Here is a 27,416-nt window from a genome sequence, read left to right on the forward strand (position 1 = left end):
CGCCCCGGGGGCGGCGCTGACAGGCGGCTGCATGGTGCCCGCCGCCCCTCGGCCGCCGGTGCAGTGAGGCCGCGCCGGGCCGGGGGAGCCGGCGGCGGCCTGGATGGTGGTATAGGGCCCGCATTGCCGGCTCCCCAGCATGGCGAGCTACCTGCCCCCCTGCGTGATAGACGGAGGCACTGGGTGAGTGCGGGGAGGGAGGGGGGGACCGGCGCTACCAGTCCCCTTTCTGGGGAGTGTGGGGGGGTGTCTCCGCCGTGCTGGCGCCCCTCAGCCGCTTCCCGCTGCCGGCGAGGGCCCTCAGCGGGGAGTCCCTTCCCCTCTCACGGGTCCGGGCTCCTGCCGCGGGTCCCGGTTCCCTCTCGGCCTATCGCCGTCCACTGAGTACCCTCCTTCTCCTTCTCCTGCCCTTCCTCCCCGTTGGGAGCTTGGAGCAGAGCAGTCCTGCCGTGCCCCAGCCGTGTGTCCCGAGCAGGCCGTGCGCCTCCGGGGATGGTGTGTTTCTACGTGCCCTTTTCTCCTCCTGGGTCCAATTTTTGTTCGTGTTCCCTGACTTTTAAACTATTGCATGACTAAAATGTTAAAATTGGGTATGGCTTATTTCAAATGACTGCCTGGAGAGAGGGGACACGTTTGCTTTACCTGGAAGCTATGAACCAGCACTGACTCTGGTCCAGAGGCAGGTGAGGTGTGCTTGCTGGGCTGCTGTGTCTCCTTCATGCACAGCTCTGGGACTGCAGCGGCCTTGCCAGATTGCATCTGGCTGTGCCTCTAGACAGCGCCTACATCTTGAACCTTTCCAGGTATTACCTCCAGCCAGCAATAGGACCTGGCTGTCTTATACTACTGGTGTTTCTTGGTCATTAGGTCATCCCTTCTTCACCTTTGTCAAATCAATGTGAGATTTATTCTACATTTGGCCAAACCACAAGTTTTGTAACTCAAGTCTTTGAGGACTAAAATGAATCTAAATTGCAGAGGCTGTGCTCGGGAGGCGTTTCAGGAACAGGTCCTTTCTACCTGTCTGTGGCTAGAGAAGACCCATTCATCATCCAGTAGACTAGTTCTGCTGTGCCTCAAGAATGGGAGGTGTCAGAGGGAGCTGTAATGAAGGTGATACTGAATATGTGGCGTGCTCTTGCTAATATCTCTCCTTTGGCCTAACAGTTACAGACAGCTCTGAGGAGGAGAGGAGACACCGGTCCGTGTGTAACTATTCAGCCAATAGCTTTACTTGTCAGGCTGTGCCTCAGTGTCATTGATTGCATCAATTTATTGCAATAATAGACCTTTCCTCTGCAGGGAATTTGCAGCACTATTTTCATTTATTTAATGCTTGGAAAGTTACCTGTAAAATTTCTAAAACTGAGTCATCTTGGAAAAAAAACCAAAGCCCAAACCAACCAAACAAAAAACCCAAACCCCTAGATAACCAGAGGAAGCACTTTCCAATGATGTGTTGTCACACTGCCTTCTCCTGAAAAAGCGTTTCATATTTTGAAATATGTCTTTATTCAACTGTCACAAAACTTTTAGAAGTCTCTTGTCCTGTTTCTGTTTATACCTTATCTTACCAGAAATCAGCTCTGTCCCCCTCAGTGGAGAATACCGGAGTCTACAGCTGGAAATGTTGGGAGTAGAATAGAGACCGGGTTCCATCTTGCATGTAATTCTGCCTGTGCAAACTACTCCTTGGTAGTTTCCCAGGTTCCTTCTATTTATTTGCTTAAGATATTTTAAATATCTGTTCTCCACAGAACTGTTGGTGTTACAGGAATATTACTTGACAGTTTTGAAGAGTTTTTCAAGGAGAGAAATGGGAGCTCTAGGTGGATCCTTTAAAAAGGCTACAGTATAAACTACAAAATCCAGAAAATGCATTAAATGCAGCATCTGTCTCTTGCAGGAGACCGCCTTTGCTCTCAGTTTGTGGAGTGATTCCAGTGTGGCACTAGCAGTAGGTATTGCTGACCAACAGTTGTACAAAATAAGTAAGGACAGAAAACGGTTTATTGTGTCCTTTCAGAGAAATAATAATTGAATTTTAAAAATGTATTTAGTGCTTGCATGGGGAAAAACTGGTGGAGTTTGTGTGTGTGGGCATGTATATCAGTTTGTTTCAGGAAGGGTTCGAATAGTCCCCATTTCCATGCCTCTAAATGATCTTAATTCATATGAGACAACGTGGTGTCTCTGCTGATGGGACTTCTGCTTGGCTTTGCTGCAGGGCACTGAAATGTGGAAGACTTTGCAGCAATGAGATTGAGTTTGACATAAGTTATCTTGCAGAATTCAAGAAGAAATGAGAGTCTGAACCAAAGCAGCCAGAAGAAGTAGCTTGACTCATTGATACGCAGTCTCTGGAATTTTCCTCTGTGTGGGCTGAAAACCTTCTTATTGTTAGAATGAATCTACTTTGGGTTACGAGGTTCAAACAATTCATTCAAATTATTCATGAAAAGGCTTTCGGATGGAAAACTTGGAAGAGTATAGCGGAAAGGAAAAGGTATATGCAGACATGCACTGTGGAACACCATATATATATATAAAAAATACACTTTCCTACGTGCATCTCTGGTACTGAATGAGGTGGTTTGTCCAGGCACTAATCCCTCTTCTTTTCGTGTAAGGGGATTTAAAAAGTTTGTGAAAAGACTTTTGTTGTTGTTTTGCACGTAAGGAGCCTGGTTTAATTTACTGTTGTTTGCAGCCATAAGTCTCTGTCCTGTAAAATGCTGGAATTTCTCAAAAAAAGCAACAACAGGTGTACAGAAAATAGCTACAGACCTTCAATGAGAAACATATTGTCATAGCAGGACAGGATAATGTTTCTTTTCTCTATTGGATAGGTGACTTGAACTTTCTTTATAAAACAAAGAGTGAACAGTTTATGACAAATTTGGAGAAAGTGGTAATAATTTGCTATCATCTTTTCCATTAGTATTTGCAAATGACTTGTCCAATTTTGATGCACTGCATCTTCATTTTCTTTGCATGAGGTTTTCTTCGTGATCAGTTACACGTTACTATTGGTCTTTTTGTGGAGAAGGGCATGCTGTTTTTAGTTTATTAGGTCTACCAGGCCTTTCTGGTGTTGCTGTTTTAAGTAGCTTTAAACTTCATAAGTAGTTTTATTAACTGGCATTTAGTTCTGGACATCAGAACGCTAGTAGGTGGGTGTGAGAAACAAAGATGTCTTAAAATACCTCTCTCCTTCAGTGTGTGTCTTTGCAGACACTGAGGAATACTTCTATTTTGGGTGTATTTTATTGATGTCACTCCATTTTTCTTTTAGTAAAGAAAAATTACTTCAGCAAAGTCTTACTGATGAGCTTAGAGGTAAATACTTGATTTCTGGGAGAAGTGAGCTGGACTTGTCTTAAAACTTGAAGCTTAAGGTGTTTTTTGTTGTTGTTGCTAGGCTATTAAAGATAGCTGGAACCTCAGAACATGTTACGTTTTCCCCTTCTTACTATATTTCTGATACTAAATGAGTTGCTTTAGCCAAGTATTACCTCTGCTCTTTACATGTGAGACTTGTGAACAGGCATTATTGTAATTGCTGTTCTGGGTCTAAGGAGCCTGAGTTAATTAACTGTTGTTTATAATCACAGGCTTTCGTCCTTTAAAGTGCTAGACTCTCAAAAAAAGCAATGGCTGTAATGTACACTTTATTCTTATAGCGGTTGCTGTAAGCTTTTGGGTAGATTGTGCAGACATAGATTTTTTTCTGTTTGGTATTTCCTTCTTCATCGCTTCTGTCTTCATTCCCATTCCTTCATCGCATCCTCCTTCATTCCAAAAGTGCCTTTCCACATCTTTATGAAGAACTTGTGTTGCGAATTTCTCAGGCATATTTATAATAATGATAATACAGTCTGTTTATGGCAGCATGGCATCACAGGTGTTCTGGCAGTAATAACTATTAGTTATTTAGCATCTTAGCTGTCAGAGACAGTGTTCTCTTTACAGAGGTTATTTTTTGTTTGTTTACAGGACTTTCTTAAAGCATTTTGCTGTTTTCAGTCACTTCGTATCTATCTTTTCAGAGCTTTTTTTTGTGGATGTAACACATTGTTTTAAAGATCTGGACCAAAAAGCAATAGAAATTGAGGAAATGCTAAAATGTTCACAGCTGGGCTTTGGTCTTTTGCAGGTCAATTTTGTCCAGAGAAAAATTGAATGTCTTGTATTTTGAGATGGATGAAGCCTGAGTTTGTGATTTTTAATGCCTAAATTATGTTGTTCTCATTCTTTAGTAAGAATTTTCCAAAATACATCTCTGCTCTTTACAGTGCTTGAGGGTGTAGCATTTGCTTCCAAGTTTGGCCTATTTGTATATCTTTGCAGTCATTTTTCTATGTAAGTTTTTCAGTCTTTCCATGGTAGGACCTCAGAAGAGAACATGGTTAGAATGACCATTCCTCATGCAAAAGCTAGTGAAACAGATTTATGTACTAAGTAATCACCTGGGAAAAATAGTATGTAGGAGACAGCAGTATTTTTAGAAACTGCTTGTTTCAACAATATATAATTTCCAGTGATTTTTTTTTTTTAAATGAGTAGTCCCTCCAAATCCCCTTGCATGAAAAAGACTTAGTCTATTGGATCAGTTTTCTACTAATCTTTAATGCAGCCTCCAGTATCCTATATTTTGGAGAGTTTCCAGTATGTTCCTATCTCACTGGCAATAAATCTGCTACTTTTAATGAAATTAAGTTGGAATACTGATTATCTACACGTTCCCTACAGCTGTCTCTGTAATTTACGGATCACAAGACGTTGCATTACCATTAGTCTGCTAGGCTGTAACCCAGGAGAAAGAAAACCATGTTTTAGATGCTTAAATATTCATTGGAAAAGGGACTGGAGACCAGGTAACCTCTCTAACTGTTTAAGTCCAGAGCCTTTCAGGGCAATGAATATTTAAATGTTTTGTATAAAAGGGAACAATCTCTGTAGGAGGTCCTGGAAGTGGGTCATCCAAACACTTTAATGTACTCTTGGGTATGGCTCTGGAAGGTGGAATGTGTTTGGGTCCTGCTGGGCAGAAGAAAAATCTGGGACCAAGCCTGCCATGTCCTGAGTGAGTAGGCTACTGAATAAGAAAGGGCCACACAACTGCAGCATCTCTTTTCCTTCTCTTCCTCAGTGGTTTTGAGAGTAGTTTGAGTTACCCTTCCATTTGGTTTTGTCAAAACACCTGAAATATGATTGCTTGTTCAAGTCTGTCTCTTGTTTGATCCTAAATAGATTTTTTTTTTCTTTTAACAGCATTTTTTTTTTTTCACTTCCTTGCTTCAACACTGAACTGAGAATTTTAGTTATTCTCATAGTTCTAGTATTAATCCTTCATGGATTAATGGCGTGCAAAAGAAATCTTTCCAGATGTTATCTTCTGTGAGATGTGTTCTTTGAAGACAACTGTTTTTCACTGAGTCTGAGAAATAAGCTTATCCTGTAGTTTTAACTGGGGTTAATTAAGCTAGTGAAAAAATAAATTGGTAAAATATTGAGCTATAGACTTTTGGTAACTTTATAAGTTATTCCACTCGGGGGATCTGATCCCTGCTTGAGAGGGAAGGTAAAGCTGTTGCAGACTGATAGCCCAAGTTGACTTTCAGAGGGTGTTTTCTTTTAATACTGTGAGTGGGTGTGAGTTTAGCATGTGTGTAGAGGGGGAAAAGGTGGGAAACTGAACTCACCTCTTGGGCAGAGTTTAGTTTAAGAAATGAGTTCTGGTTATATTGCAGGAACCTTTTAATTTTATTTTTATATATCATAGAATCAGATAATGCTTTGGATTGAAAGGGACATTTACAGGTCATCTAGTCCAACCCCCCTGCAAGGGCAGGGACATCTGTAACTAGATGAGGTTGCTCAGAGCCCCGTCCAACCTGACCTTGAATGTTTCCAGGGGTGGGGCCTCCACTACCTCTCTGGGCAACCTGTGCAGTGCTTCACCACCCTCATTGTAAAAAATTTCTTTCTTAAATCCAGTCTAAATCTGCCTTCCCTTAGTTTAAAACCATATATATATATATATATATATATGCACACACATATATAAAAATTGTTTAAAAAGTATATATATGTATTTACATGCTTAGGTATATGCATGTATATGTATATATTGATTTTGGTTTTTGTCACTGGGGCTTGAAGGGCTGTTTTCATGAGGTTTCTGCCTGATTGCCATTTCTAAGTCTTAGAACGAGGTCTCTTGAATCCAAAACCAGTTTCCTTGGTCCTCACTATGTGTATTTGAGCAACATCCATTTCAGAGAGAGAAACAAAGAGGAAGTATTAAATCTCAGTGTAACTCCTGTTGTTGCTTGTTATGTTTTAACAATATTCCCTAGGTAGGCCTCATTCTAAAATGTGAAGAAACTATGCAATAATAATCATAAAAAGAATTCTTATTAGTAGTGGCCTTCTTTACAAATCAGTCTAATTTAATGTCCTGATTATATTTTTTGAGAACCACAGAAGGTATGCATAAACATTTTAGATTAAACTGAAAGCATATGGCCATATAATGATGATTAAAAATACAACAAACCCTTGCCCCCAAAACGCAGTCCTTGTCTTTTTAGCCTTGGGGAAAATGGCTTTTTTAACTATTCTTTGAAGTCTATTGAAGCTATAGCTTTGACGAGATGGTGAAAATATAATATTTAAATAGCAACGTCATTGCTAATTCAGTTCTGATTTAATTCCTTTATCTAAACAAACTGACTCTTAATGTGTGTTTTTATACTAAATACTCCATAAAGGGGAACTTACTCTTTAAGCTGTTAATGAAGAAGCAAGCCTCTGCTTTAGCAATGGCATAATATTGTTTTGCAAATATTGAGAGTATGCTGTAGACAAAGACCCTAAATTCACTTTAGGACCTAGATTGTGATTGGTCTCATTTAAGAATGTCATGGCTTTAGATTTTCATGGTAGAAATGGATGTGAGTAATGCTGATTTCCCTCAAATCATGCTGCTATTGTACTTCTATTCCAATCTAATGACAATATTGGAGAATATTAGAGAAAGACTTCAGTCTCTGCAACCATTCAGTTAATTTTGGTGGGTTTTTCCTTTTTTTCTTTTTTTTTTTTTGAAACAGCTTCTGATTTCCCGCCCCCAGAATTAGAGCTGTTTTTCATAGTCTGGGATGTTAATTCTTTCTAGTTGCTAAAGACCTGAAGTAGCTTGCAGCCAGTAACACCATGCAGAGATTTTAGGTTTTGTGTGAAAATTCCTTTTCTTTTTTTTTTTTTTTTCATTTCCAAGTTACCAGCTTGTTTTTTCTCTTGATCCTTTACTTGTTAAAATAGATTTGATCCTTTACTTGTTAAAATAGATATTATATGTATATTGAAAGGGACAGACAATGCTTTGTACCATCTGCTGCCCATTTCTAAAGCATTTTGTCAATGCATGCTCACTTTGGTGTAGTCTGTATATATTACCACACACAGATACTATACCTGTGACAAAGTGAGTGGTTTGTGCAAGGCATGAAAGGGAATTGTATTGGGATTGCAACTAGAGTTCTGAACTGTGGTTTGTACTTAAGATGCTATTTTTTTTCCTGTGCTTGACAATATTAAACAAATATGCAAAGTCTAATGACATCTTTGGTCATGGTAGTTTTCTGAAAGGTAAGATCTGCACAGCCCTTTTTTTACCAAAGGGTGGAATGTGGCCTGCCTGTCTTGTCATAGCTGGTCAACGAGACGGAGAAGCAAGAGCTGAGTTTTCAGATTTCATAGTTCGGAAAAAACGCTACCAAAATACGTAAGCTGAAGGTGTCTGAAAAATAAATAACACCTAAAATATTTACCACTTCTGAGTTTTCTTCTCAGCAGGATGACACTTGAAAGCATAACCCAGAAAATGTAGATGTGGTATGCGATTGTTTGGCCTTCGCTTTAAGAAGTGTAGTGAATTGTAAGTATTTTTTTCTTTTTTTTTTACATCTAAGTGCATCTAATGACCTTGTGATCATTCTTTTTCTAGGTATACAAAACTTGGCTATGCAGGAAATACAGAACCTCAGTTCATTATCCCATCATGTGAGTAATTTTTTGTCCTTTCAAATTCTAATCTACACCGCTATCACTGAACAGTTTCATGAGTAAATGATGTGCTTTCCAACTCCCAACTCGGCCTTCATAGTCTCTTGTCCATCTGGGAAGTGATATTCATTGCGTTAGCATCTTTGGCTAGAGTGTAGCTAAACAGAACTCCTTGTTTGCAGTTAGCTAGGACTGTTGCTCATTAAATCAGCTCTTGGTTGCTATGACAAAGATGAAGAGAACTCCAGTCCAATTTCCTTTTTATCTCCGTTATTTTTCTGCCAGGACTCTTGAGTAGACAGAATGCAATTTACCTCCTGTCTACCTGACACCATGGTTACTGCCCGGATAATCTGGGGAAGGCTTCCAATCAAATTAAGTACTAAAGTGCAGGTGGTGTCTGCCTTATTTACATTGTCTGGGACTGTAGACAGTTTAATATTCAAAAAAGTTGTTCCTATTAGAAAATGTTCTTTTTGGGTGTGTGTTTTACCAATTGAAATGGTTTTGCCCATTTAATATGCTTTTGTTGAGCAGATTTAATCTTCATTTTTTTTGGTGTTAAACTTGTTTAAAATGTTATACCTTTCTGGTGTTCTTGATTTTAATTGTTGTCTTAATAGTTTCTCTCAAATGCTGTATATGTTTATAAGTAGTAGCACTGACTACGTATTTATGTTTATAATGGCATCTATTATCTCATGGTTATCTCCAGTTTTCTGAAGTTTGTCAAGTAACTACTTATTAATGCATCTAGACTGACTTGTAGCTCCTCACAGTAGAAGGTATAAAGATAAGGAAATAATAAAGGTAATTGGGGGCCAAAGAGGTGGAGGGGGACGTGCTCTTTATCGGATGTAGCTTCAGTACTGGTTATAGCCTAACTATTTTAAGTATTATAAAAAACTCAAACTTAAACCGCTGGTAAAGATTTAAATGTCTTGCATTAAAGAAGTGGGATAGCAAGAGTTTCCTGTGAATTTGTTATAAATCCTGTTTTATAAAACTATAAACTTGTTGGGGCTTAGACGTGTTTCCAAAAGAATTGTTTGCCTGTCAGTAATTTTTGGTGCTGATAGTATTTGGTGTGTTTGCGGATGATGCCTGTCTACTCCACATTTTCTACTGTATGTTCTTTAGATCCTGATTATGACCTATTAAAAGAAAAATGTATATAAATAAGGTTATGTTTTAAGAGTACGTTATTCCATTTTTATTTATAGCTTGCCCCAGATTTGTGTTTTTGCTGCCTCATCATCTTGCCTATAGCAGCCATCATCTAATAAGTTTAGTGATAGTTGCAGCCTGCTAATGGGAAGCATAAGTGTCTCCAAAGATTTCTCTGTAGCACTGCAAATTGATTTCTACCCCCCACCCCGCCCTTCTCACCAACTGGGATAATGACTCCGATACTTATTTCTGAAGTACATAGTCTATTTTCTTCTCCTCCTGTGCTCTTTCTCTTAATTCTCAGAGTTGAAACTCAGAAAATCATGTTGCTTACTGGCTTCAAGAGTATCTCCAGTGGAATGCTGTACTTGTGTAGGTTTAGTGACTGCTGTAGCCTGTAACAGAATACATTTTTAAGATTTTCTCCGAGTTATCATTTACATTAATGATGGAAGGGTGACGAGAATCCTCTGTGATGCAGTGAGAATGAACTCTGCTGTATTGGCTTGTCAATAGATCGCTTACATAATTTCTGCTTTCTGGAAGCTATACTTTCTATATCCCAATTTTTATTTCTGGAAAAGAATCCTTAGGTAAATGAATATTCATTGCTTGGTATTTAGCTGTTTTAACTTTGTTTTGATTTGTTTGGGTTTTATTTTAAGGTATTGCAATCCGAGAATCAGCCAAAGTAGGTGACCAGGCTCAGAGGAGGGTTATGAAAGGCGTTGATGATCTGGACTTTTTCATAGGAGATGAAGCCATAGATAAACCTACCTATGCTACAAAGGTAAGCATTGAGTATTTTAAGAAGTCTTTCCAAAGTTTCACATTTTTATTATTATATAATGTTCTAGGCCTTTTTGATAGGCAATTAAAACACGCATTTGCTTTTTGTAAAGTATTTTTGTTGCTTTTTAAAAACTGCATGTTTTCATCACGGTTTTATCTTTTTTAAAATGTCTGTTTTACTGGTACTGTCCTGTGTGATTGGTGCTTGAACCCTTTTGTAAATATTCATTGATACAGTGCAGCTCTTCAGTTTTCAAAATGATTAGCTATTAAAATAGTCATAAACACTGAATATTTAAATTCTTGCTAAAAGTGTATCCTCTTAACATGGCGTATGAACTGGGGAATGTGTTGGTTACTTTTGCTTCAGGGAATGTCACAATTGTTTTGTGGAGGGCTGTCTTCAATGCGGCTTTTCTGTGAATCATATTTTCCATATCCTAGTAAAGGACTTCTTGTACTTACAAAATGTTACCGGCTTATGAATTATATGGAAAAAAAATATTTTATACATCCTACTATATTAGTTAAATGTCAGCTGTGTTCTTAACATTGAACAAAATGTAAACATCATCCCTGCCAGAATTTTCGATGAAAAATATATAGACTATATGGTCTCTATTTCTTTTTATAGATTCAAAGGCATATTGAAGCCAAGTATGATTCTCAGCTTTATAAATGATAAAATTGATAGAAAAGGAGATTAAAACACAGTGCCACGATAGAGCAATAGCAATATTAGGAACAGAGTCTGGGTTCTGGCATCTAGTCCTGCAAGATAGAATCGCAATTTGAAATACCTGGGAGCAGGAGATAACTTCAAATAGTGCCTCTAAATTAAAATTAGAATGGAGGATTTGATAAGGTAACCATGAGATGAAATGTTTTCATTCTAGCAGAAGATGTAAGGATTTGGGGACTCAGGCTGTTCCTGTTTCTGGGTTTGTTTATCCTTGTATGGTCTAGAGTGTTGACAAGTTTTCTTGCTTCAGTGGCCTATACGACATGGTATTGTTGAAGACTGGGACCTCATGGAGAGATTCATGGAGCAGGTCATTTTTAAATACCTACGAGCTGAACCTGAGGATCACTATTTTTTAATGGTGAGTTAACGAGACTGGGTAAGAAAATATTTTTGTAAGAGGGAAACTAAATAATGTTCCAAGCACAAGTAGCTCTGTTGGAGGATTTTTCTCTGTATATGTCTCTTATTTCTTCAGCAACCAGGGTGTGGGGGGGGGTGGGAGGAGGAAAGTAATCTGTAAAGTTGCATTATAACTAAATTCTGTTCGTTTTGTGATGTAGGCTACTGCAGGTTGGATTTTGTTTTTGAAAAGGTTCAATCGCTTTGTTTAAATTATGTTTGAAATTTTCTATTTTGAGTGCATAGAGAATTTTAGAAATTTGATTACCATACCAAGCTAATGAATGCATGAACCGTTAGGACTCTATTGAGGTGCTTTTTTCAAAACTTTTTTTTTTTCAGACAGAGCCTCCGCTGAACACACCAGAAAACAGAGAGTATCTTGCAGAAATCATGTTCGAATCATTTAACATACCAGGACTTTACATTGCTGTTCAGGTGAACAAAGTGAATATATACTGCTAAAGTACAGTATAGCTGCAGTATGTATAGTCTTCTGTATGCATATGTCTAAAATGTTTGAAACAGTATTTTCTGAGATTGTAAATTAGCACACTCTGCCTGCTTCTAAATATAAACTCTTTCTCATGTAGGCAGTGTTGGCCTTAGCTGCCTCTTGGACATCACGGCAGGTTGGAGAACGTACTTTGACTGGAATTGTCATCGATAGTGGTGATGGAGTGACCCACGTAATTCCTGTGGTATGTAGCAGGATACAGTTTGAAATTATCAGTGCTTTGGACAAGCACAGGATTTGTTTACTATAGGTTTAAATAAGAAGTGTCAAACTAAACTTTATTTTTAAATTTTTCGTGTTGCTTGGTTGTTTGGGATTTTTTCCTCCCTTATGATTGTTTTCAAAAGTATGTATTTTATTATGTGAACTTATTTATGCAATTTATTTAGCTTGCAGGCTATAGGAAGGTCACAATAAGGAATAGTCAGGCCGTATTTTAAAGGCTACTTCTGTGTAAAACTTTGTCTTCATTACTGTGATGCGTCAGTTCTGTCTAATATTAATGTTTATCATGATTTTGGATCTCCTGCATGCCACCAGTGTCTGACAAGAAATGTCCTAACTTCCTTGATGTCCTGCATTTTGAGTGTTTAATATAGCTGACAATGTGTGCTTTTTATATTATTTTATTGTATTTTAGAAGTTAGTGAACTCTGCTTGTGTGGAAACAACTACAAGCTTGTATAAATGCATGTTCATATACATGGTTGATCTCAAACGGCTTAATTATTTTAGGATGTTAAAAATACAGAATTATCTGTGCATACTGACATCTGTTGTGTTGATGTTATTTTGTGCATTTCTGAAGCATATAGTATGCTTGAATGATCAGTTATTTTAGAAACGAAAAATTGATTCCCTTTAACTTGATCTTGCATTTTGGTATTAACCTGGTCTTCTCAGTATTTTCTTCATATGGCAAATGCTGGGAAAAAACAGCATTTACCATATGGAACTCTGAAAAGTGTAAAAAAAGCAAGAGAAGAAATAATGTTGGCTCAGCAGTGTTTTCAGTAAATGCATCCTGAAAAAAATCTAGCAAATAGATTTCTTGTTTTTATTGTGCTTATTGTTAGATACTACTTCATTTGATTTTTTTCCTTGTCAGAGGATTTTAATAAATTTTATGCTTTTTCCTATTCATTTTTCACTCTCAAACAGGACATGAGTGGTCTATTTATATTACATTTGCTTTTCAGATCATGCCTAAAAGGAACCATCTGACCAGAGTTTGTTTTCTAGTGTGTGCAAGATTTTTTTTATCTATCACTTGTGTATCTATTAGATAATCAGTATCTGTTTATATGTGGTAATCAAGGTCTTGTAAATAGAAATAATATCCACTTTGCAGTGGGTTGCACATTTTTATAGTAATTTTACAGTTTCAAGATTTTACTTCTAATTAAAAATCGAAACAATCATAAAAATGAGTGTTAGTGTTGCTGTTAATTATTGATACACAGTAGGTTTTTCCCTAAATGTTTTTTTAATTCTCCTCCTACATAGGCAGAAGGCTATGTAATTGGAAGTTGCATCAAACATATTCCTATTGCAGGTAGAGATATTACTTACTTTATTCAGCAACTCCTAAGGGAAAGGGAGGTGGGAATTCCTCCTGAACAATCTCTGGAGACAGCAAAAGCCATAAAGGTACACCCTTTTTATCTCTTAATACATAAATAAAACTCTTTGAGCTAATTTTTTGGCTTTAACAAGTTGCCAGTGGCTCTTAAAAATGCAAATGTAGGCAGTGTATTGTAATTACACAAGCTTCTGGTGGTTTATCCAATCAAGTGCGGGGGAAGGAGAAAGAGGAAGAAAATCTTCATGCTAGACTGTTTGGAGTGAATATGTTCTACAGATTAAATCAGCATTTTAAGCTTTAGATTTGTTTAAAATTTGTTTTTTAGTTTAATGAAAAATAAATGTATGTAATGTCAGTAGGGTGATTGTGGGCCTGATCTTGCAATGAGAGCTTGCCATTGAACTTCTTTATTGTCGCAGACCTAATGGTTGTGATGTTTTCATTTGGAGACTAATCTAGATGAGTCAGTGTGCATTCTTATTGAAACAACTAGGCCGTATGCATCGTCTTGTAGGGCTGAGTCTTCAGTAGTCATTTGGGTGAGAACATCTGTTGAACAGCTTCATCTGTAATAATGCTCACATATTTTTGTTTTCTGATTGTCTTATACTTTAATTCAATGACGGAATAATTATTTCAGCAATTTTTAATGCATGGTATTTCTTAACAGGAGAAATACTGTTACATTTGCCCTGACATAGTGAAAGAATTTGCGAAGTACGATGGAGATCCTCGAAAATGGATCAAACAGTATACTGGCATCAATGCGATCAACAAAACCAAGTTTGTTATAGATGTAGGTTATGAAAGGTTCCTTGGACCTGAAATTTTCTTTCATCCGGAGGTAAGAACAGTTACAGAAACTTCACTGTGTGAGTGAAGAGAGGGGGAGGGAGGTGCTATCATTTTTGGTGCCAGTGCGCCATCACGTGGAAGTAAGAGATCAGTAAGCCTCCTGACTGCAAGCCAGCTACAGTCTCAGATAACATAAGCATAGAAAAACGTGAGTAGCATTGCATTGATAATATTTTAAATCGTGGACACTGGCTTATGTGTACTTTCTCTGTTGAGACTGAGTCAATTTATAAAGCATGGATGCTAAATTTTTCCTTAAGGGAAGTCCATTGAAATCTGTGTTGCTGTGCTCATAAGTAACATGTACAATTCTAGGAAATGTTACAATACCTAGTCTTTGGTAGTTCAATACCTTTGGTAGTACAATACCTAGTTTTTGGTAGTTCAGTTTGTGTAAGCTTCAGGATATTGTGGGAGAGGAAAGAGTCAAGTTTTAATATGTTACAGTATAGCAGAGAAGGTCCTCTCCATTCCTATGCACTCCATTAAGTTTATTGCCAGCAACCATAACTTGTAATACTGTTAAAAAATTTAATCAAGATCCATGTTAACACTGGTGAAGTTTCCCTTTGTCTACCCTCTTCCCATTGGAAGGATATTAAAAAACCTCATTCTCTCACCTTTTGTCTAAATTCCAGCCTTAATCTGTTTGTGGTCAGTTTGTAGCCATCTGATCTTGTGCCAGCATTAAACCTCTGGGCTAAATAGTTTCTCCTCCCTGCTGTTTACCCATGTGATCTTACAGAGAGGCATTGACATGTCAGACATCATTTTAATAGCTCCTCTTTCCATAGTCCCTTCAAAGACTGTTAGGAACAGGATAAAGGACTAATTTTCATTTTCTTCATTTCTTGATAGTTTCTTGGCTCTGTATTGAAAAAAAAAAAACTGAACTGACTTTCTAGACAAGAAAAACACACTAGATGATACGTACTGCATCCAAAGAGAATTTCTCGCTGGACTTCATTAACTCCTCACTTCAAAGGGTATCAAGTTAGCTAGGTAAAAGCTGCCTTTGGTAAAGCTGTCTTGTAATCTTTTCCTATTTTCAGTTTATTTCCATCTTACAAAATTTGTTCTGAAGTCTTTAATACTCTTGAAGTTAGGCTTTGGGATTTGTAGTTATCCAGATTATCTCTCCACTTTTTAAATTAGGTATTTTAGTTGCTATGCTCCAACCATATGGTATTTGCTAGCAGACTGCAATTTCACATGTCAGTTCTCTAGTCCCCTTTCTGGGAGCATGTTATACTCTGCTTTGGATGCCATAACTCTCATTTCTACTTATTCCTTTTGCCCTGCTGTGTTATCAGTATCTTTATGGAGAGCTCAGGAGAAGATTTCAGGCTGTAGTTCATTCAGATGAGAACTCTCTGTGTGAAGCAACACCACTTCTTTCTTCTCTTTTAATTTATGTGGCTTCATGTTTTAGCTTCTTGCATGATTAATTCTTACTATGGAAATTAGCTTGAATTCTTGGGGATTTTTCACATCATTCTTATGGAACCTGATCTCCAAGCCAACTTCCTTTGCTAATTTCTCTTTCAGTTCAATGTAGACTTTTGTGTTTTGGCTTTTGTTATTCATCCAGTTAGATACTTCATCTTGTTTAGGATGTGAATCCCAAATAGTTTCTGCACCCTTGGGAAAGTTTTAAAGTTATATAATAATATATCTATAATAATATATTATTATGTATTTATTGATAATTCATTTACTTTCTCAACATTTTATCTGTGAAAAGGCAAAACGTAGGCTATGAAGTCCCCCCCCCCCCTCCCCCCCCCCCAAGCTTGTGTTAAGTTTTAAGTGGAAAATTCCCATTAGTCCAAGAATGTTTTCTGGCATTAGCAACTCTGACTCTCTAATATTTATAAATGCAGAAATTCACGTTAGCACTGTACTGATGTTTGCATTGATGGGGATTTCCACTCAAAACCGTAGAGTATTTATGCCTTTTTGAATATTAGAGATTTTGTGTGCTTGTAAAAAATCTGACTTTTTGGTGGGAATTTAACATAAGTATTTCAGTAGGGTTGAAAACTTTTCACAGGGAAACACTCTGGTTTGCACACTGAGTTTTTTTTATTTCACTTAAAAGGAAAGGCACAACCACAGTACACAGTAACAGTATGTTTAATATTGCAGGAGAACTCAAACTAATGTCACAGTAGTAGACCCATAGTACATAAATTTTAAACAGTGAATTTATGACCAAGGAAGAGAATCTGAATTTCTCTGCAGAAAAAGGAATTCTCATTTCCCTTGTGCAGAAGTGGATTTGTCATAACGTAGAATAATTGGTGAGCAGGAGTAATAGTGATTTTTTTGATTCCCACCCTCCCCCTTTAAAAATGCTATTACAAAATCTCTCTACAGTCTCACTTTGCCTTTTTTTTTTTTTTTTCCTCTGTTCTTGGGAGGAAATATCTAATGTCTGTTCTATTTTGTTGTAGTTTGCTAATCCTGATTTTATGGAATCCATTTCGGATGTAGTTGATGAAGTTATACAGAACTGTCCCATTGATGTCCGGCGTCCATTATATAAGGTATGGTCTTTCTGTTGTAAGATTAACTTACTTCATTTGAAGACTAAATATCGACATCATCATGAAGCATATACGTAGCTACTAATTCCACCACTATGAGAAATGTGAACTTTGAATAGAGATAAAGTTCAAGTTAAACAAAGTGCCACTTCTGAATGAAGAGTACTTGACCTTTGCTGCTTTTCATTTCTGAAAAAAGGGTTATCTGTAGCAGTAGTTTGATACACAGGTAAGTATTGTCCCCAGGGAACTGAGGCAGAGGGATGTTATTTGTATCTGACACTTGTCATGTGAATTCTTGTGCATGAAGGTCCTTGGCTTTTGTCTATTTTAAGGATTACGTCATGGTCTCACCCCCCCTCCGCTCCCTGCTTTATTAAGCAGTGGTTTCAAATACATAGATTTTTTTTTTTTTTTCATAGTCTTTACTTGTATCTGCCTACTGTCTGCAGTTTTAGCCAGGTATTGAACCCAGTATTAAAATACATGAAGACTTAAAATCTTTCAGGAGACAATAATTATGCCTGCTTAAACTTGTTGAGGGTGTAGTCCAGAGAGTACTTTCAGTCACTGATTCTTTAAGAACTGAAAAGGAAGGTACTGACAGGCATAGCCTATGGCAAGCTCTCTTTATATTGGCAGCACCTCTTATGCTTCCTGGTTGTTTTCTGCTTGTGCAGCAGCAGTGCCTTTTTGGAAATAACAGCATAAAGTAATAGCGTGGAGAAGTTTGCTTGCTCCTGTAAAAGGTGGTACTTTTCTTCACCTATTAGAATGAGCGTTAAGTTCCAGCTAAGTCATATCTCAGGGTAATTTGTAACTATTAAAATTTTGCAGTCTGTTTTACTTGTCTAGTAAACATACTCTGTAATCTAGAATGAGACACAGTGCTTCAGAGCAAATCTGTGGAGCAGGTTAAAATGGGAAGTTAAGCTACTTAACAAGCTCATATGTGGAGTGAATTTTGCAGCAGATGTCTTCAATAGCTTCAAGCTTAGGTATGTTGCAGAGAGTTTTAGGGAACTCGTAGTGTCTGGTGGTGCTTAGGATCTGTGCTTTTTTTCCTGAAAGACCAAAGTTGCCATAGAGCAATAGCTTCATCGCTTGGTAGTGCAGGGATGAGTACTGACTTCTGGAAAGTGGAATTTAAAAATTGAGGTTAAGTTACTCTTTCCTCACTGTAATCAGCAGGCAAATAATTTTCCTTTAGCTTGCCACTGATTGAGACTTTTTTTCCATTTTCTGTTTTTCATTATACTTGCTTAATTAAAACAATGTTAGACAATTACCTATTGAATGTAATGATAGATGTCAGTAGTTATTAATGCTAATAGTTGCTATCTTCCTTAAGCAAGGTCACTGCAAAGGGACAAACATCTCTGTTCTCATTGTTTAAAAGTGTATAAGTGCAGAAATCCACTCATACTTTCTCTTCGTTTCTCTTCTCTTCGTTAATCAATTTCACTTACCCACGGTGCTGCGTGGTGGCCAGCCAAGGCGCTGTGCTTTGGAGCTGGGTTTCCATCAAATGTATTTGGATTCTTCCTCAGTGTTCATGCAGAAAATGCCTGCAAGTACCTTTCTTGCAGATTATATGTGGTATTGTCATGGTTTAACCCCAGGCGGCAACTAAGCACCACACAGCCACTCGCTTACTCCCCCCTGGCAGGACAGGGGAGAGAATCGGAAGAGTAAAAGTGAGAAAACTCATGGGTTGAGATAAAGACAGCTTAATAGGTAAAGCAAAAGCCATGCACACAAGCAAAGCAAAACAAGGAATTCATTCACTGCTTCCCATGGGCAGGCAGGTGTTCAGCCATCTCCAGGAAAGCAGGGCTCCATCACAGGTAACGGTTACTTGGGAAGACAAACGCCATCACTCTGGATGTCCCCTGTTCCCTTCCTTCTTCCCCCAGCTTTATATACTGAGCATGACGTCATATGGTATGGAATAGCCCTTTGGTCAGTTGGGGTCGGCTGGCCCAGCCGTGTCCCCTCCCAGCTTCTTGTGCACCCCCAGCCTCCTCGCTGGTGGGGTGGGGTGAGAAGCAGCAAAGGCCTTGACTCTGTGTAAGCACTGCTCAGCAGTAACGAAAACATCCCTGTGTGATCAACACTGTTTTCAGCACAAATCCAAACCATAGCCCCATACTGGCTACTGTGAAGAAAATTAACTCTGTCCCAGCCAAACCAGCACATTCTCCACCCCTTATTCCATACCATTTATGCCATGCTCAGGTCCCACACTATCTGATACAACCTCATTAATCACCACCCCCATTCCATCCTTTGATAAAATACACAGATATCATTCCCTTAGTCTACGGACCACCCCTGTAAAATGCTTATAAAATGTCCACTGAGTTCATTTAGTCCATGACTTTGGGCTCCATCTGTTATGGTGGTCACTCAGGACAGGAGAGGTGGTGTGTTGCATGGAGTTACTGAGCACCAAAGCCAGCTCAGGTCGGGTTGCTACTGCACTTGCACTGCTTCTTGTAAGGCTTGTCCTCCACTGGTTCAGGTGGTTCCTGCTATAGCAATTCCCATAACATGCAACTCAAATCCTGGGTTACAACAATTTAAAGGTATTTGCATTACAGTCTCCACCCCTGGTCCCTTTGGACCAGACCATCAGGTTTAACATTGCAGTGAACTCCTCCCCTTGCCCCTGCTCCAGCTTGGACTTATCCACAGACTGCAGTCCCTTAGAGTTGTACCTGCTCCAAGTGGAGTCTTATCTATGAGCCGTAGTCTTGCCAGGGTTATACCTGCTGCGATGTAGACTACTCCATCACACGTAATGGTTACTTGGGAAGACAAACACCATCCCTGTGAATGTCCCCCCCTTCCTCCTTCTTCCCCCAGCTTTATATGCTAAGCATGAAGTCATACGGTATGGAATATCCTATGTCAGTTAGGGCATGAGTTTTGACACTTAAGTGACAAAAAAGAGTAGCTGAATTTAACAGTCAGCTAGTGAATATAGTTGTTATAATTTTAAAGGTGGACAAAGGGCTTTCAGAAGTTATAAAAACTGCTTTATTCTAATAAATGGTATTTTTTGTTGGTAACAGGTTCAGAAAGTGTCACTCTTACTCCACACTCTACTTCATCTTCCTTTTTTGCCATCCAGAGTCTCTCCCCAGATACTGCCAGAGTTTAGATGGTAACAGGAGATGACAACAGTATTGACAGTTCTGAGGTCTGTGCCTTCTCCCAGTAGAAAGGATGTAAGTGTAGGGTCATTGGCTGTCCCAACAATTGATTTCTTTCAGCTTTTCTCTGCTGTGTTTTTGGCACAAATACATGGATGAAAGAGTAAGATAAGTGACATCTGAAACCAGGTAAATTCTGTCAGAAACATCTCTGAAAGATCCTAGCCAAGCATGTTTAAGTATTCATGATTGAAATAATGACAGATCAAGTTGTAACATCCTTGACCTCAAACATTTAAGTTAGCTCCTCGAGCTGAAAACACTGCATGAGGTGGGGACTGTAGTGTATTGGCAAATGTGGTGTTTTATTGTAGATAAATCATCCAGGTTTTCAGTGGAAACGCAGGTGCATGGAGACAGGATTTTAATGATACTGGCTCTTTTCCTTAGAGAAGATGACTTTTTAGCTGGGTGTGCAACTGTTGTGGACAATAGCGAACTTGAGCTTGCTGATATAATTTAAGATTTGGACTACACTTGTTGTATCAGCGTTCTCTCGGAAGGTTAAACTGTTGACTGCCCAGCTCATAATGAACCATCCTCAAAGCCTGGAGAGATCTGGCGTGTGGGAGGCTAAGGGAGTGGTAAACATCCCCCTAACATGACTTCTAACTTGGATTGCTGGTTGATGCTTTGTGTGAAAACAGCTTCACATGCGCTGCGTGGTGTGTAGATGGCGCTGTCAGACTGCTGTGCGGCGTCCGGCTGGACATCTGCGAGCTGTAGGGAGAAATACAGCCTGTGATGGTGCCCAGTTTATTTGCTGTATCAACCCTATTCTTGCCTTTCCCTTCCAAAACTGTAGGTATCCTCAAGCACAAGACTGGATAGGGTTCAACTGACATCTGCTTATCTGTGCTTCAGCAAAATGACAATTTTTGGTATTAATTACTAAGTGCAGAGCGGGGATGCTCTGTGGGTGAGGCAAGGCTGGATAGACTGCCAGGCTGTTAGATCTGCATCGTACTGGTGCCGATGATAAGACATGGGAAAGGAAAGCTATTCCTGCTACCTCACGTGGAAGCCCCAAGTGATTAACACTGTTAACGTAGCACAGGAGTACTGAGGAGTAGCCCTGTTTATTCCTATAACAGCTGTAATTAAATTTATAACATTACCCGTGCTAGCTGGTTTAACAGTAGCTCAATACATCTGCAGTATTTTGTGGTTACTTTTGTGTCTGAGTGCAAGCATATTTCTGTGGAACAGCACGACCATAAGTCATGCTGAAATCTTTTGCTATTACTTGAATTGTTAAATGAACATTGAAATGATGATTTTAAAGAAACAGAAATTGTTTCTTCATCATTAAAAGTTGAACTTATTTAAAAAAAGTGTTTCTCACAATACATTTACTTCTTTGTAACATATTTGTTGTTTGATATGTACAATATTTCTCCTTATGCTTTCCATACAATGTTGTCAAATATTGCCCTGTTTTAAATAATTTAAGAGGCATGTAGCTTAATTGATTCACTTGCTTATGAAGTGCTTGGCTTCAGCTTGTGAACCTTCCAGTTTTTACCCTTAATAATTTTTATTAACAGTCATATATTGTTCTCATCACATGTTTCTCATGGTGTGGTTGTGTCACGTTAAACAACTTTAATTTAGGCTATCGTTCGGAAGAAAGGGAAACTGGGATGTGTTGTTGACATTTATATTTACCAGAAAAGTAGTAGATGCTTCTCAGTTTGGTGCTGCAAAGTCTGAAGTGTCCAGCTGAGAGTGCACTTATATCATGTTACAAGGTGCAGCATAAAGGTGCACAAACCAGTTCAGCACCTTGTGTTTGGTAGCATTGAGTTCTGCAGAAGCTAATTTAACTTTTTGGAATTTTTATATAAACTTTATTTACCTAGAGATTTCTGTTACTGTAACTGGATGGTTTTGTTAGGTAGCCTCATGTCTCTGCAGCATTGCGCTGTACAGGCATAATACCAGAAATGCTATGGAGAGAAACTCAATATCCTAGAGTTCATAAGAGAAGCAAAGGGTATGGATGAGAAGAGAGAAATTTCTTGCCAGCCCTCGGAGATGATTGGTGTTCACCCCACGGTTTCCTTCCAGAAATGGCCTACTTTCATTATTTACTTGTTGTGGCTAGCTTTCTCAGGTGTGTGGAAGGTCTTCATCCTTCTCTTCTAAGGGAATAGAATTCTTTTGAAACACCTTAAATTTTCAACCAGTTAGCTATAAAAATAAAAATCAGCAGGAGCTTCTTTCTGTCAGATGGTATGATAATCAGTGTTAGCTGTGAAACCTGTGGTCTGCTTAGAGCTGTTAAACCAGCCGAAGTGTGTTTGAGCAGAGTAAGATCAGAACAAGTCTTGTTTAAAAGAATCAGCTGGAAACAGAACTTAAATCCTAACTGCCTTGATGTCTTTTTCTGGGAGGCCAGAGAATTCCCAGGTAGGCTGAAAACCCAAACATCACTAGTAAGCTTTCTCCACAGATGTATTTAGCATACTTCATTGTTATTATGCTTTTCGTTAAGTAGTTACTGGAATTTTCACACTCAGTTATTCTAGAGAAGGTATTTGGTGTGGGGGGTGGTTTCTTGGTTGTTTTTTTAGGGGTTTGGATTTTTTTTTTTAATCTGACAGTCTTTTCCCACCTTCATTGGGTCCTTTGTAAGTGGTGGGTGTGTTGTTTGAGGGGTGGGGAATGTGTATGGATTCTGCTTTCATTGTGAGTGAGGACTACCTGGCTTCTGACCTCCTTGTAGAAGACTGAACTGATGAATTGTGATAACTTACTGAAGCCCATGCGTGAGCAGTCTTCCGCTAAAGAGTTAGCACAGATTTGGTCCAGTGCTGACAAGAAGTGCAGGGAGCAGGTGAACTGTAACTGTATAATTAACCATCTTATAGCAGTTGGTGTCACCTAGTGTCACCTAGTTACTTATATCCAAAATTCTGCTTGGCCTGGCTTGTCCAGATATGTGATAATGAGATGACTCACCTTTTCAACAGTATACCCTAGTGCTTCTGTCCTCCTTGACCACTATTATCGTTAAACTTCTTTCAGTGTATAGAAGTACTTGAGTAATCATAATCTGAGGAAGGTGTAACCTCTCAGCTTCTAACCCTGGAATGATAAAAGATCCTCCCAGTGTCACTGCTAACCCTGTAGTTGCATGAATTGGTCTCGGATGTATTCAAACAATTATTCTCAGGTGTATTCTGAAATCTGTTTTTAGTGGTAGCATTGTCCACTTTATGGAGCATACTTGAAGTTTGCTTTGAATAGAATTATTGCTTTCACAGTCTTTGCCAACTCCATTATCTCCAGGTAATATTTTCTGATGGCATCTTTTTAATTGCTGTTTCATCACTCAGGTTGGTTTTTGTCTTTTTATTCCCCATTAGCAATTTTCTTTTCCAATGTGGAGCACGTGACCGCTTTGAGGCAGGGGAAGAGATGTTCTTGTGTATGGGGGGAGCAGGGGGAATCTCCTTCCTGCTTTAATTTTAGGACCAACTGTGATTTCTGGCTCCTGCTTATACATATGTCTCCTTTCGACTTTTGTGTTCCCTTTCTTTTGGGAAATGTTTCAGTAATGTTATGGGGATGTGTGCTTTTCTTTTAAGTACACCTGCCTTGTTATGCACTCCTTCATACTGTAGATAATCTGAAGCTGTGAAGAAATGAGTTTTTCCTGCTGTAAGGGTTTTTATGATGTGCAGAGATTTTTTTCTTTTCATGAATAAACAAACAGCTTTCTTCTCACTTTACAAGTTACAAACAAGATTTTCCTTGTTATCTGTTGCTTAAAATCCAAGCAGTTACTTCTGCACCCTACAAGTGTGAACACTTATTATGCATGTCTTTGACTCTTCAGATCTGTGTGCAGGCTTCCTGGCTCAAAGCAGTGGTTCAGGGATTCTTTCATTACGTGCACAGTCTTGGTCTGCAGTGTCAAAAACTATTACTGGGAGATAATCCTTTGACCTGTGTATAACAAACTCTTGATCTCAGTTGAGTTCTTTCTGGGCATGTGTCTAAGGCATAGAAGTGGTTTTAGTAAGCACTAATTGGCAGTTTGGTTTGTAGTTGCAGCAGTATGCAAAGGCACATGTAGTTTGGTCATATAGAGTTCATTTTTCTGATGATGAAATGCATTTTTGCTGCCACCAATGTTATGTTCTAGGGTACCTGTTTTGAATCTGCCCACTTCTGAAATTACTTCTGCATTAGTCTATGACCCTGCAACATTATCAGAATTAAGGATGTAACATTCGAAAACCCCTATTTATAATCCAAGTACAAGTCCAGGCTAAGAGGCTTTTGGTTCTGCTCTGAAAACTAAGTAATACCAGGCAAGCAGGTATAGATAAGAAAAGTGAAAGGCATTGTACCTTTCTCTGTACTACAGTCCTCTTTGGAGGTGTGGTACCTTTTTGAAGAATCATTGGACTTGCTGGTTGCTATGCTTAGAAGTTTAACTCTTAAAATAAAAAAGAAGATTTCTAGAAAACTTTACAGTTTTTGGAAAGACACTAACAGCAATATGATGAGTCTAGAGCCTTATTTGGTATCAGGGCTAAAACTGCTTACTGTGAGCATCCCTGGGAAACTTTTTGATGTAGTGTCTTATTTCTGCTGCTCTGCACATGTAGGGTACTAGCTCACCATTTTAATGGAATCCTTCTCTTTTGTAATAACATATTCTACATGAAACTGTTCTTCACAGGGGAAAAAAAAGTAGGGGACCCTGGACCTCCTATGGAAATTGAGCAATGCTTAATGTGTTCTGTGTAGCTTGTCAGCGTCCTAATGATGTTAAGATCCAAACAGTCACCTCTGCAGTGTTGGCTTTTCGAAAACTCGCTTGAAGATGGATTTAAAGAATGTGTGTTTAATTTCTGCACAGAATGTGGTCCTCTCAGGAGGATCCACGATGTTCAGGGACTTTGGACGACGACTGCAAAGGGATTTGAAGAGGGTAGTGGATGCGAGATTGCGACTTAGTGAGGAACTCAGTGGTGGTCGGATAAAAGTAAGTAAGAATTTCCAATGCATTGATTACATGAGTAGTGAAAGAAATAAAGTTCAGAATTTTCACCTCAGTAGTGAAAAAGCAGTCTTGTAAAATGAGTAGTATGTGTGTGTTGTTAAACATGTTGGTAGCCTTGCGATGTATGATATGTCTTTACAGGAACCTTAAAGTTACTGTGAGCACTCTCTAAGGGCATTTCTGGTTTCCCTTCTAGGGGATATGTGATCTTAGCAGTAGGCAAGAGGGATTTAACTGTTGTGTCCTTCAGCATACTAATCGTGCAGGGTTTTATGACTTGGTCTCCTAGGGAACATGGCAGACTGTGCATCTGCCAGACAAGTAGAGATAGTGTGAGACAAGTGTGAGATAGTGATGTGAATGGAGGGGTGAAGATGTCTGGGTCTGAGCATTTTCAGTTTGTAAGGATCTTGCCAGAAAATGTAAACCAACTAAATACGAACTGTTTTTCTTAGCCGAAACCAGTTGAAGTTCAAGTGATAACACATCACATGCAGCGTTACGCAGTTTGGTTTGGTGGTTCCATGCTGGCTTCAACAGTAAGTCTTTATCGAAATTGTTCTGAATTTTTTTTATTACATATTGTCTTCTGGCTATATTTGATCTGAGTACTAAGTTTTAAACCTTTTCATTGTGACAGCCTAAACTGTGTCACATTCTGGAATCCTTACACAATTTTTATCTCAGTAAAATTTGTATAGGGCAGGTGGGAGCTTTACTTCAGTAAGGATATCATGATTTGACAAAATTCTGAAGTAGTTCTTATATGATAGTGGCAATATAGTCTCTTTATTCTTGAAGTCAGCACTAGAGATTAGTTAGAACTTCAGGAATACAGGATCCAACTCAATGGTCTTAAACCCGAGAGAGAAGCAAATACAGGAAAATGGGAGCAGTTCTTGTCTCCAAAGTGGGATTTCTTATTGCTGTGTTTAAAAGCAGTCTTCTGTCCAGTCAAACTTTTGATTAATTGTATTCATATTGTAATATTTCTAGTTTTATTCTATCTCAAAAAATGTAATACCACATCATAAAGCTCCAAGCTACAAAAATGTTAAGGCATTAGTTTATTTGTTGGTTTTTCTGCTTGATATATTCTTATGCTTTTGAGGGGATTTGTTTTATATTTTCATAGCCAGAGTTTTTCCAAGTATGTCACACCAAGAAAGACTATGAAGAGTATGGCCCTAGTATTTGTCGTCATAATCCTGTTTTTGGAGTCATGTCATAATGCTCATCTAATGGAAACAAGATCTCTGATATCTTGCTGGTGAAGAAACTCATGTAATGCAGAGGAAGGCAGCAGATACTGTAAATACTGAAGCAAGATGTGGTTGTCTCTTGGAAGCATTTGGATCACCACCATGCACTAAAGCACAACTTGCAGCCCCAAGTCATTTCAGTAAAAGCCATTTCTCTGCTGACTACTTTAAAGCCTATCCTTCTCTCTTCCTAAATGTGAGGTAATTGAAAATAGGTAAGTCTCGGTTTAGGAGGTGGTGCAAATACTACTGAAACTGAATCTAGAAGAATAAGGCAGTGCTTTACTGCTTGTGGAAAGGTTTAAGCCTTTCCCACTTGTGCCCTGATTCTGCAATCAAATCTTTAGCAATGGAGCACTAAATACCACATTGCCTTCAGGGGAGTTTGAATAGATGCAGGTACCTGCCCAAATGGATTAGATTGCAGGATTGGGACTACTTTGTAAATGTAGGTTTTTCACATCATTTTGTATTTTATGATATTGGTAGGGTGAATTGATGACTAGTTCTAAGCACGAACAGCTATCAATGTCATGGAGTGACGTTACGCATTTCCAGGTGTGAGGCATGTATTGGAGTTGTGCTGGTATTTTTGTTTGGCAAAAAAAAAAAAAGCCATGTATGCTAGAAACTGATTTGTTCTTGTTTGGATGACACAAACTAAGTGATTTACAGTATTGTATGAAGTTTATTATAGCCACTGTTACTTTGTTTTGAATTTTCTGAAACTGTTTTATAGAAGATGTTTGGTTTTGATGTTGGTGAGTGGTGGATGACACATGGGCCTTGCACCAGTGAAATAAAAGCTGTTAACATCTTTATGAATGTTTGTGGTAGTCATGATTTACATACTCATCCATTTTATTTCACAAGGTGAAATATTTCATTTTTTCCATTTATATGTCAAAGTACATGGAACCATAGTAACACTGAGGTTGGAAGGGACCTCTGGAGATTTCTGGTCCAGACTCCTGCTCAGTGCAGGACTCACTTCAAAGTCAGATCTGATTGCTCAGGGGCAGTCAAGTTTCTGTGAATGGAGGTTCCTTAACGTCTCTGGCAACCTGTTCCAGGGCTTAACTACCCTATTATGGGTACATGTTCTTGTATTGTGGACATGGTGTTTGTTCTTCTATGGTTTAAATCTAAATAGAGTAGGAAATCCTACTTACTCTGTCTGTGCTGGTATTTATCTGATCTCTGTCAGCAGAGATTTTGTAACAGTTTGTGT

At 38.6% G+C, this 27,416-nt stretch overlaps 1 protein-coding gene across 3 annotated transcripts; it reads left to right on the top strand.

Annotated features, from left to right (window-relative positions):
• ACTR3B (actin related protein 3B) lies at positions 1-27,006 on the top strand. Of its 3 annotated transcripts, none has more exons than XM_075492374.1 (12): positions 1-183; positions 8,015-8,070; positions 9,909-10,033; positions 11,028-11,138; positions 11,522-11,617; positions 11,773-11,880; positions 13,203-13,346; positions 13,952-14,125; positions 16,593-16,685; positions 24,780-24,905; positions 25,379-25,462; positions 26,059-27,006. In XM_075492374.1, exons 1-12 carry the CDS (start codon positions 140-142, stop codon positions 26,152-26,154), a joined length of 1,257 nt encoding a protein of 418 aa, XP_075348489.1. In that variant the 5' UTR covers positions 1-139; the 3' UTR covers positions 26,155-27,006. The 3 variants fall into 3 exon arrangements, with proteins under 3 accessions (XP_075348489.1, XP_075348490.1, XP_075348487.1); XM_075492375.1 differs by having other exon boundaries at positions 26,063-27,006; XM_075492372.1 differs by lacking the exon at positions 1-183 and adding an exon at positions 2,393-2,506.
• Positions 27,007-27,416: the final 410 nt, after the last annotated feature.

The sequence above is a fragment of the Mycteria americana genome, chromosome 2 (assembly GCF_035582795.1).
Source record: "Mycteria americana isolate JAX WOST 10 ecotype Jacksonville Zoo and Gardens chromosome 2, USCA_MyAme_1.0, whole genome shotgun sequence".
Taxonomy (NCBI): domain Eukaryota; kingdom Metazoa; phylum Chordata; class Aves; order Ciconiiformes; family Ciconiidae; genus Mycteria; species Mycteria americana.

Excerpts from the sequence above, each read along its gene's own strand:
- ACTR3B (XM_075492372.1), top strand. The coding sequence starts at position 2,406 with ATGAATCTACTTTGGGTTACGAGGTTCAAACAATTCATTCAAATTATT. Across the intron at positions 8,071-9,908 it reads TCAGTTCATTATCCCATCAT|GTATTGCAATCCGAGAATCA; the intron begins GTGAGTAATTTT and ends TTTTATTTTAAG. Across the intron at positions 24,906-25,378 it reads TCAGTGGTGGTCGGATAAAA|CCGAAACCAGTTGAAGTTCA; the intron begins GTAAGTAAGAAT and ends TGTTTTTCTTAG.